The 16674-nt window shown below is 37.9% G+C and overlaps 1 protein-coding gene across 1 annotated transcript; it reads left to right on the plus strand.

Annotated features, from left to right (window-relative positions):
- Window positions 1-358: 358 nt before the first annotated feature.
- Window positions 359-14933, plus strand: pygma (phosphorylase, glycogen, muscle A). Its single transcript, XM_038274010.1, has 20 exons — window positions 359-601; window positions 3594-3695; window positions 3790-3868; window positions 3958-4061; window positions 4991-5122; window positions 5213-5324; window positions 5407-5489; window positions 6474-6617; window positions 6819-6911; window positions 9154-9300; window positions 9925-10088; window positions 10771-10885; window positions 10997-11098; window positions 12150-12297; window positions 12508-12566; window positions 12634-12775; window positions 12862-13069; window positions 13538-13672; window positions 14259-14325; window positions 14456-14933. The coding sequence occupies exons 1-20, from the start codon at window positions 359-361 to the stop codon at window positions 14603-14605; spliced, it is 2529 nt and encodes an 842-aa protein (XP_038129938.1). The 3' UTR covers window positions 14606-14933.
- Window positions 14934-16674: the final 1741 nt, after the last annotated feature.

Below are 16674 nucleotides of genomic sequence, written 5' to 3' on the forward strand. Positions count from 1 at the left end.
TCAGTTTAATACTATATCTGTTAAGTTCAATATTTATTAAAAAATTTCACTTTACAATGATTCCTGTAAATGATTGTATCATGTTGTGGGATGTTCTGTCCTTCTGCCAGGGACACATCATCCCTCCTAAATAGACCCCTCCTTAGATATTCATGAGACTGGAGTGATGTCCTCTGCCTCAGCATGTTCTCCGAACACTTTATGCAATGCACATAGGCCGCTCCACCCTCTGCTTAATATTAATAACCATGTCTTTAAAAAGCTTGTCCTGAGCCTGAGGTGTTGGGTGCTTCTCTAGCTGTGTCTCTGAGCTTTTTCTTTTACATCCCTACCCGCCTCAGGGAATTGAGCTGCCAACATGTCCAAGCCTCTGTCCGACCATGATAGGAAGAAACAGATTTCAGTGAGGGGCCTTGCTGGCGTTGAGAACGTCACAGATCTGAAGCTGAACTTCAACAGACATCTTCACTTCACGCTAGTTAAGGACAGGAATGTGGCCACCAAACGGGATTACTACTTTGCTCTTGCCCACACGGTGCGAGACCACTTGGTGGGCAGGTGGATCAGAACCCAGCAGCACTACTATGAAAAAGACCCCAAAGTAAGTTACACTCAGTACAGCAGCAAATGCAATCTTATAAACCTGTATAAAATGAACCATTAGTGAAAGACTACAAAAACAAGTATGGTTTTATAAAGATTATCGAAATAATAGTAATAAAATAGGGAAAAAACATAAGAATGCCTAAAGTTTTATAATAACTTACAATTAATTTAGATTTCATAGGTTTTCTCTATAAGAATGATGTCACAGAGGGGATCCAAATGGGAGAAAATCCATCCCCAGAACCCCGGCTCCCCCACCCTCCTTCCCCACCATATTACCCCATTATAGCCACTTTATCAATGCCTGGTACCTCTTTTACATTTTGATAAAAATACTGAAATCCTGCAATAGACTTTGGGTCAGCTGTGCTGCCCCCAACACTAAAATATCACATCATATATTACAGCTTGATTATCATTACCTATTACTTTAAAGCGTAAAGCACTAGAACAATACATATGAGCTGTTTTTACTCAGTTTTCAAAAATTATTGATTTCATGCCCAAAATGGGGAATCGTTTGCATTGGTATTGAACAATATGTGCACATTCCATTGACAACGAAGTAAAAAACTTAAATTTTTATGTTGATGATTTCCACATTAAGCATTGTTTTCCCAATTACCATCTTTGCATTTGCTCAGAAATTAACGTAACTGTAATACTCCTTGCATAATCATAATAAAGCTATTTATATGCGTAAATCAAGCGGAATGCTATCGCGATAGCCGTACTGCTTCACTTGTGAAAGCAAAATCTGTTGGGCCCTTTTTTGGCATCTGGACAATTATTCTTAATGGCAATGCCACATCGACGACAGGACACTGTAAAAAAAAATTAACATAACTAAGTGAATAACTTGGACCCCCCCAAAAAATCTGATATACTACTCCTAATATACAGCTCTGTGTGGACCATTCCCTGGAGAGAAGGAACTAAAGAAGGTTTATCATCCGTAACAGCCTGTACTAGCAGCTAAAATATCCCTATGTTGTATACTGTAGGACACATCTACTTCTAACAAAATGCCAATACTTAATTAAACTAAAATAAATTGTCATGGCATGCTTAGGATATAGACACTGTGTGATAACTGAGCCTAGAACTATAGGGCTGAAGCACTAGAACTGCACACTGTCACAAACAGCAACTGTTAGCACTGTATCCTGCTTTAATAATTATGTTAATTTCAAGCTGTCAGATATTGTTGCACATTTTCTTTCTTGATGCTTTGCCAGGTAGTGATAACATAGTATTCGTAATATAAGTATTATATTTCCATTGTAGAATATTTAATCATTGAAACTTTAATATTTTGTCACCAAAAGTCAGTTTAGGCATCATTGCAAGCTGCCATACAAAACAGGGCCAAACCGAAACACTTGCCCCTGCAAAGACTATTGGTGTATTTCTGAATACAGTAATAAACTGATTGAACTTTGGTGTCTTGTACTCAAGATAAATTGACTGTACTCTCTCTTTGACATCAGAACAGTTTTAACATACTGATGCCAGTATATGCCAGCCATGACATTTAGACTTCAGCAGGGTAGGGTGGGGGTTCTTAGCACTCTGCCGGTCTGCTCCCATTGCTTACAGTGTGTTGAAACACTAAACCCACCCATGACCTTCTGTTCCTGTCCCGTCTGACCGCCAACACGTACTCTTCCTCCTCCTCTTCGCTCAGGTCGTCTGAGCATGTGTGCTCCAAGGACATCCGGAGCTCTCTAGTTGAAACGCAGTTACATTAAAGCTTTATGTCAACAGCCTTCGAGTCATTAAGCAGCTGCTACAGCCAGGAACCTTAGAGAAACAATAAGGCGCTGCTTCACTTGAATGAAACAATAAAACTGCAAGCACCACCACATTTACTCTTAAAAAATGTCAGCCAGAAAAGTGTGTTATTACAGGCAAAGAGATGAGAAAGGGGTGAAAGTCAGCTCCATCCCTTTTTCTTTGTCTGAGAATATCTATGGAGGCTCATTAATAAACTTACTGAATAAAGGAGAAAGAGCCCCCATTGCTCCTGTAACATCTGCTGAAGCACTGCTTTCAAAGAACCTCCTAGTGATTGTATGAAAACGTTTGCTCAGAGGTCAGTCGGGTGCAACAGCTCAATACGAAGCATGGTGACACACTGGGGTTCATCTTTAAAAGGTCAAAGGTGAATACCATGCTGGTTTAACTGGAAAGCACAAACAGGAAGGTCATCCAGGCTAAAAAAGGTGCAGACCCTGTGATCTATTCTCTGACACCGATTGCATTTCTTTCTTGGAGAAAGCGAGGAGGAATTCATAAATCAAAAACAACTTGGGACATACTGGTATATGTAATCAAATTAGTCCAGTGCACTGATCAAGAAAGAGCCCCTCTCAGTTTCCTTTGCTGTCCTTTAAATACATTTTTGAAGCAGTCTCTCTGTCTTCCTGTACTTAAACTCCACAATCAAAGATTATCAGTTTCTGGCTGACCTTTACAGCGACCTCTTTGGGAGCTATTTTTTGCCCAGCCCAAAATGTTGGACGTTATGTAATACCCAAAGCAATCTGTTCCCTTAGTCCCCCCCTCTCTCCCCGCACCCTTCCCTGGTCCTCTTCCTTCCCTCCTCTGCCTGTGTGTGCCCTTCCATGTCAGAGTCAAAGAAAAAAACTAACATAATCTAAATGGCAAAGGCTAAACACCGGCTCAGGTGGCACATTTATATACGCTCCCAACCATGAAACTAAATCATGAAACCTGAAGTTTTTTCTAAGGGTGGGGTGGGTGTTATTTTGACATTTGGCATATGAATTCAAAGGTCCATGGTTTCAATGCCAAACACAGTGGGCACGTGGGGGGGTGGGGGTCCTGTTATATTTCGCTGTCATATATGTGCATTCCCTCAAGTGAATACTTTTTGAGCTCCAAACCTCTAAATGTCCAATTGAATCATTTGTATTTTGTATAAAAGTTAAGCTTATTTACTTTCCTTTTTGTCCAATCTGCAGCGTGTGTACTACATCTCCCTGGAGTTCTACATGGGCCGCACACTCCAAAATACCATGGTCAACCTTGCACTGGAGAACGCCTGTGATGAGGCCATGTACCAGGTGAGATAAAGGAGATTTAGTTTACTCCTCCTCAAATTGTCTTTCCAAATATTTTACAAAGGAGCAGCTCTCCTAAAATCCCTGTACCTTGTAGATGGGTCTGGACATGGAGGAGTTAGAGGAGATGGAGGAAGATGCTGGACTGGGTAATGGAGGCCTGGGTCGTCTTGCTGGTAGGTCTTTTCTTTTTAGTTTTGCACTTTGTACAAGAAAAAGAATTATGAGTCTCACATGAGTCTCACATGTTCTGTCTGTTGTTTAGCCTGTTTCCTGGACTCAATGGCATCACTGGGTCTGGCTGCATATGGTTATGGCATTCGTTATGAATTCGGCATCTTCAACCAAAAAATCCTCAATGGATGGCAGGTAGAGAGAAGATCAAACTTTGGGTTTATTTCCTGTACAAATGTTCACTCATACAGTACATTATATAACTTCTATGTAACATTCTCTGAAAGTACATCTAGATAATTAAAAATGTCAATTTGCACAACATAAGGCTGTACACATTTGAAATAATGGGAAGTTTAGTAGAACTAAAGTAAAAATCTAAAAAGGTGAAAAATTATTTGGGCTTTTTTATTCAGTGTACTCTATTCTGAAACCCTAAATAAAAAATATGTGCTGCATTTTGAAGTCACCTACTGTTACCCTTCCCCTTAGATTCAGAATCTGCTATTTTCTGTCACATTTTTGCACTAAAACAATTCATCTGAGTTTGGTACCACATGGTTTTATATAAGGGCAATAGAGCACCAAGCTTAAGATGAAGAGATTGTTATCTTACAGCATGAGGGAGAATTCATTGACAGGGCATCAGTTTATCATGCCCTGCACCAAAATGGACATACTGTAACAGACCACCATTTACAGTTTGTCTTAAACCATACAGGCAATATCTCAAGAATGTTTAACAACAGCCTTTGGGTAGAAGAAAATGTGACTTTTGATTATTAATGGCTTGAGCTAAACATGGGCTCATCTAGCTGGAGCCTGTAGCTTACTATCTAATAAAAACCCAAACATAGAGCAACAGCCACATAAAAAAGTTTTGTAATTGGAGTTGCTTTATCTCATATAATCAACATAAAATTTGGCTATTGTAACATCTGGAAATATTATGAGAAGAGGGATACATAATTTCATAAGACCCTACAATTAATGGTAAATTCTTCTGTTTTACTATGGATCCCCTGGAGGATAAATTTTCTCTGTTATGAAAATGTTCTCTGTGTTTGGCCTACATCAGAAACCTAATTTCGAATTAAGTCCAATGAATGTTTGCCACCTCTCAGGTGGAGGAGGCCGATGACTGGCTGCGCTATGGCAACCCCTGGGAGAAAGCTCGACCAGAGTACACTCGCCCGGTTCACTTTTATGGCAGAACTGAGCATCACCCCGATGGCGTCAAATGGGTGGACACTCAGGTGAAAATATTAACTGAAGTAAAAAAGATCAAAGATTATTCAGGTTATGCAGATGTCATTAAACTTTGCTGTCTTTTCATTCACTGATAGGTAGTCCTGGCTCTGCCGTATGACACGCCTGTGCCTGGCTACAGAAACAACGTTGTGAACACCATGAGGCTATGGTCTGCTAAAGCTCCTTGCGATTTCAACCTTAAAGACTGTAGGTGTTTGACTTTGATGACACGTTTTAAACACCAGATCTTACTTAAACTAATGCGTTCATGTTTTATTTTATCTTACAGTCAATGTTGGTGGCTACATTCAAGCGGTTTTGGACAGGAACTTGGCTGAGAACATTTCTCGTGTGCTTTACCCCAACGACAATGTAAGAAACACTATATTATACTTTGATGCATTAAAACTAGACCCACTATTGACAGTCATGTGAAAAATGTGGACTACTTATCTAGATCTGGGGTTTTTTCTAACACATTTGAGTATATGGATATTCAATATACTCAGATATTCAATACATAATGTAGTGAAGCTGAATTATGGTCCGATAAAAATGTGAAGATCTATGATTAGAGCCAGAAATGAAACAGAGCTATTCAATTCCTGGCATAAAGATGCTACACAATATTTGTTAATATTTATCATTGTCATTGTTATTTATTTTACACAATCAGATCTCTCAATAAAATGATGAAGTTCATATTCACTGAATGCCTTGAATAAAAAAAATCGAAATAATAAAACGAACAAAAGAAAAAATCCCTTCAGCCTGTCTTATTTTGTGACAGTGAAATTAGATAAATGTTATGTTGTAATCCTTTAACAGAGAAACAAAATATTGCTGATTTGTGAGTAAAGGAAAAATAATTTCAATTATATTTCAATTTAGAAATATTTTCCAAATGAAAATTGGAATTTCATCCTGACTTTATTTTAGCCTCCAGTGCGTCTAACTGGCTGCAGAGACCGTTTAATCACCAGAATAGATCCACCTGTACTGTATGTCATTTAATCCTGGTCCTAATCCTCATCTGAAGGCCTCAGAGAATATTAATAAATAAATAAATAGCATCATGAAGGCCATGGAACACAGCAGACAGATTAGGGAAGTTTTGGATAGATTGATGGATATGTGTGTGGGTGGAGCATTGTTAAAAGATACTTTTAACTAACTTAAATATAACACAGCTCATTGCACAACAGTTGCAAAAGAACCTGTGCAAATTTTCACTTTATTCATGGCTGTGGTAATCATATCAAAACACAATTTTAACTGAATGAAATTCCTGATTTAATCAATAAAAATAACTTTTGAGATCTGTCCTCAGAACAAAAATGTGTTCTTTTTGTTCAGTTCTTTGAAGGAAAGGAGCTCCGTCTGAAGCAGGAATACTTCGTGGTGTCTGCCACCCTGCAAGACATCATCCGTCGTTTCAAGGTCTCCAAGTTTGGCTCGAGGGAGATCGCTCGCACTGACTTCAGCAAACTGCCTGACAAGGTGAAGTGGGAAAACTTGACAGAATTACCTCTGTCAGACGTCTTTTATGGAAGAATTTCTGTCAATGTGTTAAGCAGGTTGTAGGTGTGTTTACTGATCCTTTAGAATTATACTTGACATAAAAAAGAAGCTTTGATAGTTTCATGTTAGTTATTTGGGTTTAAGTATATTTAATAGAGAAATTATTATCTGCTCATGCAGGTTGCAATCCAACTAAATGACACCCACCCTGCAATGGCTATTCCTGAGCTGATGAGAGTTCTTGTTGATGAGGAGAAGCTGGCTTGGGAACAGGTAAATTGGGAAAATGTACTATTTTTATTTGCTTCATTTTTTAGAACTTTGTAAGTATTTTTTCTCCACAGGTACAAATCAGTGACTGAAATATCATCAAAATTATTTTTGATTTTATTTATTCTATATAACATGTGAAGATGAGACACGTGGTGATGTATTGTTTATCTTTATTTATGTTGATAACGGCTTTCAGTTTTGATTAAAGTAGTGTTTTTTTTATTATATTACATAAGACTACATTTAAACACATACTGTACATTATTACCATATCTAATCATTGGGAAGACTGCAGATTTTACATTTGCCTTCCTCAAGCAGGTTAAGCTGCAAAGAGGCAATTCCTAAAGAAGTATTTGTCTAATAGTAGGTAGCAACTGTGCACAAGCAACAGGCATAACTGCAGCTTCGACAGGGATTGGGAAACAAAGCCCCCTGAAGAATTAGCCAGAGATTTATGTTGTCTGGATTAAGCTAGAAACTAGTACTTTATGAGCCTCCATTCAAGGTCAGTTAAGGATGAGGGCTAGAACTACTGAATCTCTTGTTATGCCACTCCTGAAAGATCAACATCAGAAGAGGCTTGCCGGTGCTCAGGAGCAAAGGATCTAAATAGTTCTTAGATAAAACGACAGCATTTTATTTGCTTAGGCTCCTCTGTGAGATTTTCACAGTCAGTGAAGACTTAGGGAGCCATCATCTACAGATGTTTGTCCACTTATAGAAACAAAAGATATGTTTCCTTCTTACTGTCCCCACGTGGGGCTCAAGAGGATTGATTACTGCAAAGCCCTTGACTCACAAAGATTTTAAGGTCCTCTTTACATGAATGACTTCAGATCAGTGGTGTCTAAACTTTTTACTACAAGGGCCCAAATCCTCAAATTGACTTCATTGTTTGTGGGACTTTTTTTGTTTTGCTTTTTTTTTTTTACTGAACACCCCAGATAATTTGTGAATTTCTTTTGCCAGGTAAAATACATCTGGGACATTTACAAAAATAATTGTAACTGCAAAAAAAAATACATTAAACTATTTTTATTTTCTCAGGGAAAAATAGTCACTCTTCTTAAATTTGTTATGTTTAGTCAAGTTTAATCACTTGATTAGTCGCAGATATGGTAACATCTTTGCTTGAAAAAGGGGTCTCCACCTGCATAAAGTTACTGCAGATGAGCCTAACTATTCTAGTTACTGCAGATGAGCCTAACTATTCTATTCTTAATTCAAATTCAACCCCCCCATTATTATTTCAAGAACCTCAAATGGCCCCTTATCCACATTTTAGACACATCTGCTTTAAACCAGTGAGCTTCCTAAACTGAATAGGATTGTTTTGCCTTACATGTGGGATCAGATCAGCCTTTGTTATTTAATCTAATCTCATATCACTGAAGTCTACTGGTATAAATGTTAATAAGTTATTAGTCAGTTTGTATTGTACTGTTCACCAATGATTACATTTAATATACATTAGTGCAATAGCTAAGTATTGATTGTAAACATTAAAAAGTATACAGATATAATTTTTCAGCTTACTCATATTTTGGCACTGAAAATTATTTTTATTTTTATATGATACTGTAGGAGCCAATAATTTTTTGTTAATGATGAAAAATGTCTTTTGTTTTTGTGCATAATTTAGCTAAGTTATTTAATTTATTGTTTAATATCTGTTATGAGATTATGTTTTTTGGATATTTAGTTATGTTCCTTTATTTTTTGGTTAGTTATGATTAATTTAGGTTAATTATTTTTTATAAATAGGCAGTCAATGGTATGACCAGCATGCATCTGGGTGGGCGTATGTTTTTTTTTTTTTTTTTTTTTTTTACCAGCGCAATAGAAACATGGAGGAAATGTTTTTTTTGTTTGCTTGCCTGAGGAAAAAATAAACTGACAAAGCTAAGAGAGTTTACCTGGAACATTTTTCCTTTTTTTTTATTTTCTTTTATTTCCCTGTGTAAAATAAGTCCATGGTGCATCTGTGGCCTTTGTGGACTTCCACTATTTTGTGTCATCAAAGCAGGGCCACAACAGATACTACAACGTTGGTTCTTATTTAGAGACATGGTCATCTTGCCTTTAATTTAATTACTGAATAGAATTATCATTTTGATGATACTACAATGTGAATCAATGCAATAAAACTGTGCAGTATTTTGATATGATGAAAATAATTAATGAAGAAACAGGGATGCATGAAAAAGTAAAGTAATTGTTTTCTGTTGGTGCTTCTGAGGCCTGGGATATTTGTGTGAGGACCTGTGCCTACACCAACCACACAGTCCTTCCAGAAGCTCTGGAGCGCTGGCCAGTAGACCTGTTTGCCCACCTGCTGCCCCGTCACCTGGAAATAGTCTATGAGATCAACCGTCGCCACCTGGAGGTTGGTACTGCAAACTGCAACATCTATTCAGACACAACAAGGATTTGCATCCAAAAATATATTTGCCAACAAAGCTTGAGAAAACACTCTGTGATTAAATAGAACTATTATTTGTCTTTACATAGTCCATTTAGCCTTGGATTAGGATATTGAAATGAAAATAAATATGTTAATCTCATAACAAGAATAAAAAGAGAATTTATACAACACTAAAAGCAGAGGAACTGTCATTAAGTAATTTATGTTTTTATCAAAGAGACTTCTCAAAAATAGGGTACATTCAACCACTGATATACCGGAATATTAAAGCCTTAAAAATAAAATGATGAGTTTTATTTTCAACATCTGTAAGAAGAAAACTCCTACAGCCCCGGTGAAACAAGACAAAAATGTTTCTGACATAAAGTGGTGGGCAGAGCTGCACAATAAAAAAGAAAAAGAAAATGCTTTCATCTGAAGGCTTTCATCTACTCACACTGATGAAAATGGTCCTGATGCTGGTAACTTGTATTGTGAATTCACCGTGTGACCTTTTGTGTATGGACAAAGACCAGCTTTGATGTAGCAGGAAGAAATTGTTATATGATTCTTTTAGTAATCAGGAATTCCTTTTGATTTTTGTAGAAAGTTGCTGCCAAGTTTCCAGGAGACCATGATCGTCTTCGCCGGATGTCGCTGATTGAGGAGGGTGGGCAGAAGAGGATTAACATGGCCCATTTGTGCATCGTTGGTGCTCACGCTGTCAACGGTGTAGCCCAGATCCACTCTGATATCCTGAAAGCTACGATGTAAGTAAAACAAAATTTTTTTTTAATTAGTATTTAATTACTACCCCATAATTAAGTAAAAAGTCACTGTTTTATGTTTTGGGGTTTTATGTAATGGAGCAGCAAAAAGCAGAGAAAACGTGATGGATGAATGATTTAAATAATTTAAGAAGGATCGGAAATTTTGTTTACCTCATTCACACCTTCTTGTCTGTGGCAGCATCATGCTATGGACAAGCATATCTTCAATAGGTACACTGAAACTGTATTAATTTTATGTACAATTGAAGGGAGGTGAATGTTTTGCAATAATGTAATAAAACCTGTTAAAGGCACACAGAAAGAAGGTGGATAATTGCAAAAAAAAAAAGAATATTTAACTAGAATAGTTTTAGTGGGATTTAAAGCATTTCTTTTTTTCAAGGAATTTGAGACAGAGAGGCAGCAGCAGCTAAAATACCAAAAGATTCACAATAAATAAAACAGAATTGTTTAGAAAAAAAATCTATAAAAACATCTAATTGTGAGAATCTGCCAAAGCTGAGCTTTTTGGCAAAAAAAATATGAGAAACAGACCTCAAGGAGTATGAATGCTTTATCAAGACATTGTATATGTAATAGTTATATTTAGATCATCAATGTCAAACAGCTTTAAATTTCCTCTATGTGTTTAATGATATGAGATGATTTCTTTACCCTCCAGCTTTAAGGACTTCTATGAAATGGAGCCCCACAAGTTCCAAAATAAGACGAACGGCATCACCCCTCGCCGCTGGCTGGTCATGTGCAATCCCGGGCTGGCTGAGGTCATTGCAGAGGTCAGCTGCGCTCGGACGGCATAAACAAAACCAAGCGAAAATTTAGGTCATCTGTCAGAATCCACCACATTAAAGTGTGTGCTGACTTGTTGTCTCTTTATTGCTCATCAGAGAATTGGGGAAGACTTCATTCGTGATCTTGACCAACTGAAACGTCTCCGGGACTTTGTGAACGATGATGCATTTATTCGGGATATCGCCAAAGTGAAACAGGTGAATGGTGGATAATTTGGCCTTAAGTATTTGTTGCTCTGTGATCCATGCATAGTATTCAATAAATCCTCAGCAGCTCAGTGCACATCTACAGTTTTTGCCTATTCTTTTTAAAATAGCTCAAGCTCAGTCAGCTTAGATGGAAACAAATGGTGAACACACTTTTTCCAGTCTTGCCAAAGGCTCTCAAATTGATTTTGGTTGGAACTGACTATAATGTATATATGCTATCATATAAACATTTCCGTTGGCTCTACATTTATTTATTTTCCTGCTTTCTTATCTCTGCAGTCTGTTGCAACCCCTAAGATATTTTCTCCAGGTCTGATTTGCCTCTGCCTATCAGCGCCAATCAGCTTCCTTTTGTGCAGAAATAACACCTTTGTCTCCAGGTTTTCTGCTTTTATGTATGGCTGAATGGAAACTGCAAACAGGAGTTCTTAGCATTTCTTTTCAGCAGTAGCTGTCTTATATTTGGAGTTCATAATTTATTGTAATGATGTTTACACCTGAGCTGTTAGTCTCTGTAAATCCTTGAGAATTACCATGTAGCTCTTGGCTGCTCCTATTTTTATCATTTTCCAATAAAATGATCATGTTCTATGTTCATCTATCACATAAAAATGATACTCATAGAAATATTTGATAGTAGCCAGTTAACACTAAAGCCATTTTTTTCAAAATCGCAACCGGCTTTTCAAATACAGATATGATTCCCAGGCATTCCAAAGCCCCGTTTGGATATCTCTTTTCTATGCATAACAGGCGTGTCCCAGTTTCATTACTTCTATCTGTGTAATTAAAAAGCAATTATGATGAATATGCCCTTGGCCCATAGCCCACCCAGAATTTGACAGCCAGCAGTCAGTGCAGAAAGGTGACATGAGGTTTTATTAGTTTTCGTTGGCATTTTGCCCATGTTTGCGTTCTGTATATTGTTTGTCTCCTGTAATTGCTCCAACTGCATTTGCATAGTGAATCTGTTTACAATGGCCAAATGATGGCAGATGCTGAACAATATTTTGTCTTGTGAAATGTTTTGATCCTGTAGGAGAACAAGCTGAAGTTCGCTGTGCATTTGGAGGAGCACTACAAGGTGAAGATCAATCCCAACTCCATGTTTGACGTCCAAGTCAAGAGAATCCATGAATACAAGAGACAGCTGCTGAACTGTCTCCACATCATCACCTACTACAACCGTGAGTGCATGTTTAAGACCGCCTGCCTCCATATCTACTCTATTTTGCAGAAGCATTCACACTATTTTGATCCCTTACCCTCCTTTTTTTCTTTACGTTATTTGGCCATGTAACTATTTCTATCTGAGTCCCAGGATTAGGTTTATTAGTAATTTCTTTCTACTTTAGATTGTGTTTAAGCCAAGTTTGTTTTGCTTTTATTCCTTTCAGGCATCAAGAAAGAGCCAAACAAGCAGTGGACTCCAAGGACCATAATGATTGGAGGAAAGGTTTGTATTTATAAAGAAAAGGATAGACTATACTTTATATATATATTTAACTGAGTTCAACCTGCAGGCCGCTCCTGGATACCACACAGCCAAGATGATCATCCGTCTGGTCACAGCTATCGGGGAGGTGGTCAACCACGATCCAGTGGTTGGAGATCGCCTGAAGGTCATCTTCTTGGAGAACTATAGAGTCACACTGGCAGAGAAAGGTAGGAAACTAATTAATGCTGAGATTGAAGAACCAATATAAAATATCTATACCTGTAATTAACCTTCTTCTTTTGCTATCTTGCAGCCATCCCAGCATCAGACCTGTCAGAACAAATCTCTACAGCCGGCACTGAAGCCTCCGGGACTGGCAACATGAAGTTCATGCTTAACGGAGCCCTGACCATTGGCACCATGGACGGAGCTAATGTTGAGATGGCAGAAGAAGCTGGTGACGGCAATCTCTTCATCTTTGGCATGAGAGTGGAAGACGTTGATGCACTTGACAAGAAAGGGTAAAGAATAAACTCTCTTCATGTGTATTCAAGAAGACAGTAAAGCCTTTTATTGGTAAAGAAATATTTCCTTAAGGAATCAGCCACGGCCACAGAGAGAGAACTGATAGGTCCATCCTCTTCTTTTACTTGTGCCATCAGTATCATTATCAGATCCATTTTGGGGAAATACCTCAGAGAGAGGCCAACTGTCAAGACCTTTTAAAATCACTGCAGTGAACTCCACACACTCTGACAGTCCTGCTGCTCTGAGCTTTTCCACTAGTTTTAATAATAATCTTTTCTTTTCTCTTTGCTCATTGGTGCTCAAAGACATTTGTGGTCTCACATGATGAGGGTCTTTTGCAATAAAAGGTGGAACTGTGGGGAACGTAACATTCTTTTGTATCTGTACTGATGAAAGTGTTGGTTACCACACAGATAAGCCTGTGCTTTTGTAAATGTTTTATTTTTTTCCATCCTGCTTAGATACCATGCTGAGGAATATTACAACCGGCTGCCGGAGCTAAAGCAGGCCATTGACCAAATCGCTAATGGCTACTTTAGCCCAAAACAGCCAGACCTGTTTAAAGAAATAGTCAACATGCTGATGCATCATGACAGGTACAGAAAAACGGAATTATTTAATCTATCTATCTATCTATCTATCTATCTATCTATCTATCTATCTATCTATCTATCTGTCTGTCTGTCTGTCTGTCTGTCTGTCTGTCTGTCTGTCTGTCTGTCTGTCTGTCTGTCTGTCTGTCTGTCTGTCTGTCTGTCTGTCTGTCTGTCTGTCTGTCTGTCTTGTTTCTGTTAATGTGTACAAAAATCTGCAGTAGATATTGATGCTTACAAAGAGTCCTTGATGGGGGATATATGGGGCAGTAGAGTCAAACGGGCTTGCTAGAACTTGAAAATTTTACAAAAAAATGTAAAAATGTGAAATTAGACATAATTCTCAATGTCATTGTACATTTTCTTTTGTTTACTTGAGAGAAATCAGCCATAGAAATTTCGTTTTACTTATATAAGCGCTTGTGCCTTTGCTGCCACAGTAGTACCTTGGACAAAGAGCCATATCATCCAGGTCCAAAAAAAACCCACTTTATATCTTTTTCTAATTATTATTCATAATGAGAATTTATTTAAACCTTCAGATTTTTTATATCTTCTATGTATTTATGACTTTATTTTGTTTTCTCAGGTTCAAGGTCTTTGCTGATTATGAAGACTACATCAAATGCCAGGAGAAAGTCAATGCTCTGTACAAGGTATACACAAAAGAAAATAACATTATTATCAACTTAACCTAGTTATTAAATCAGTTATAATAGAGGAACACTAAAGTGACCAAGTCTTTTCCAATTTTGCTTTACTTCTTCTTATTTGTCATAATATTAGAACCCCAAGGAATGGACCAAGAAGGTGATCTACAACATTGCTGGATGTGGCAAGTTCTCCAGTGATCGCACCATTGCCCAGTATGCTCGTGAGATCTGGGGCATGGAGCCCACGCTTGAGAAACTGCCTGCCCCTGATGATAAGCAATAAACTCTTCATGAAAGCCAACACATATACAGCTTCTCACCCTGGCTGTGATACCTTATGAAACTGAAATTGTTGGATCTATAATGTCAGGCAAGAAGCCCCCACAAGCTTGCATCCACAGCAAATTAAAGCCTTGGAGAGTTTACATTTCTTCTTACCTCCATATTATCAATCCAGATTAGATGCTGATGAAGGAAAACTCTTGCATTTTGATTTGGAGATGTAGGAGTTGGTGTGTATGATATAAAGTGGATTGGAAAAGCTTTGTGGTGGGCTTTGTATATTTTATGCAGATTTTTTTTTATTAATAAAATAGTTCCTGTTGTATATCTACTTGGACTCATTCTAAATAAAATTTGTCTTAAAGAATTGACTATCTGTTAATTTACTTACACCAAATTATTGTGGTGGGGCTATGGTGGGCCTATGTATTTAAGACACTTTTAAAGTCCCAAATCTAACTTTAATTTCGCTTAAATCCAATGTCACAAGGAATGGAAGAAAAAATATATTAAGCAATCAAAGGAAGAGGGAGGATTTCTTAAAGCCTATTGAGAACCAGAAAATCATTTTTTTTTTTAACTTTTTTATCCCAAATATCTATGACCAAGCATAGTATTTTTTCTATATATAGATAACAAACACATAAGAACAATTTATTTTTACTTTTATAGCCACCTAAATATTACATGGTGAGGGTGAAGCTGCAGTTAATTATAAAGATTAAGTAGTAGGCTGACTGCAATATCTGACTTGGCCACTAGATGACACTATACTCTACATATTGCTTCTTTAAAACCTATTGTTTCAGAAAAAAGGTTAAACGAAACTACAGGTGCTGGTCATAAAATTAGAATATCATGAAAAAGTAGATTGATTTCAGTAATTCCATTTAAAAAGTGAAACTTGTATATTATATTCATACATTACATACAAACTCATATATTTCAGATGTTTATTTTGTTTAATTTTGATGATTACAAATGACAACAAATGAAAATCTCAAATTCATCATATCAGAAAATTAGAATATTGTGAAAAGGTTCAAAATTGATGGTCCCTGGTGCCACACTCTAATCAGCTAATTAACTCAAACCACCTGCAAAAGCCTTTAAATGGTCTTTCAGTCTAGTTCTATAGGCTACACAATCATGGGGAAGACTGCTGACTTGACAGTTGTCCAAAAGACGACCATCGACACCTTGCACAAGGAGGGCAAGACACAAAAGGTCATCGCTAAAGAGGCTGGCTGTTCACAGAGCTCAGTGTCCAAGCACATTAATAGAGAGGCGAAGGGAAGGAAAAGATGTGGTCGAAAAAAGTGTACAAGCAAGAGAGATAACCGCACCCTGGAGAGGATTGTGAAACAAAACCCCTTCAAAAATGTGGGGGAGATTCACAAAGAGTGGACTGCAGCTGGAGTGAGTGCTTCAAGAACCACCACACACAGACGTATGAAAGACATGGGTTTCTGCTGTCGCATTCCTTGTGTCAAGCCACTCTTGAACCACAGACAGCGTCAGAAGCGTCTAAAGAGAAACAGGACTGGACTGCTGGTGAGTGGTCCAAAGTCATGTTCTCTGATGAAAGTAAATTTTGCATTTCCTTTGGAAATCAAGGTCCCAGAGTCTGGAGGAAAAGAAGAGAGGCACTTCATCCACGTTGCTTGAAGTCCAGTGTAAAGTTTCCACAGTCAGTGATGGTTTGGGGTGCCATGTCATCTGCTGGTGTTGGTCCATTGTGTTTTCTGAGGTCCAGGGTCAACGCAGCCACATACCAGGAAGTTTTAGAGCACTTCATGCTTCCTGCAGCTGACCAACTTTTTGGAGATGCAGATTTCATTTTCCAACAGGACTTGGCACCTGCACACAGTGCCAAAGCTACCAGTACCTGGTTGAAGGACCATGGTATCCCTGTTCTTAATTGGCCAGCAAACTCTCCTGACCTTAACCCCATACAAAATCTATGGGGTATTGTGAAGAAGAAGATGCAATACACCAGACCCAACAATTCAGAAGAGCTAAAAGCCACTATTAGAGCAACCTGGGCTATCATAACACCTGAGCAGTGCC

This window comes from Cyprinodon tularosa, unplaced genomic scaffold (genome assembly GCF_016077235.1).
Source record: "Cyprinodon tularosa strain WSP-4 unplaced genomic scaffold, ASM1607723v1 ctg9, whole genome shotgun sequence".
Lineage (NCBI taxonomy): Eukaryota > Metazoa > Chordata > Actinopteri > Cyprinodontiformes > Cyprinodontidae > Cyprinodon > Cyprinodon tularosa.

Bases quoted from the DNA above. Each gene is read 5' to 3' on its own strand.
- pygma (XM_038274010.1), top strand. From the start codon at position 359: ATGTCCAAGCCTCTGTCCGACCATGATAGGAAGAAACAGATTTCAGTG. The intron at 9,301-9,924 runs GTTGGTACTGCA...TGATTTTTGTAG, and splicing joins TCAACCGTCGCCACCTGGAG to AAAGTTGCTGCCAAGTTTCC. The intron at 14,326-14,455 runs GTATACACAAAA...TCATAATATTAG, and splicing joins AAGTCAATGCTCTGTACAAG to AACCCCAAGGAATGGACCAA.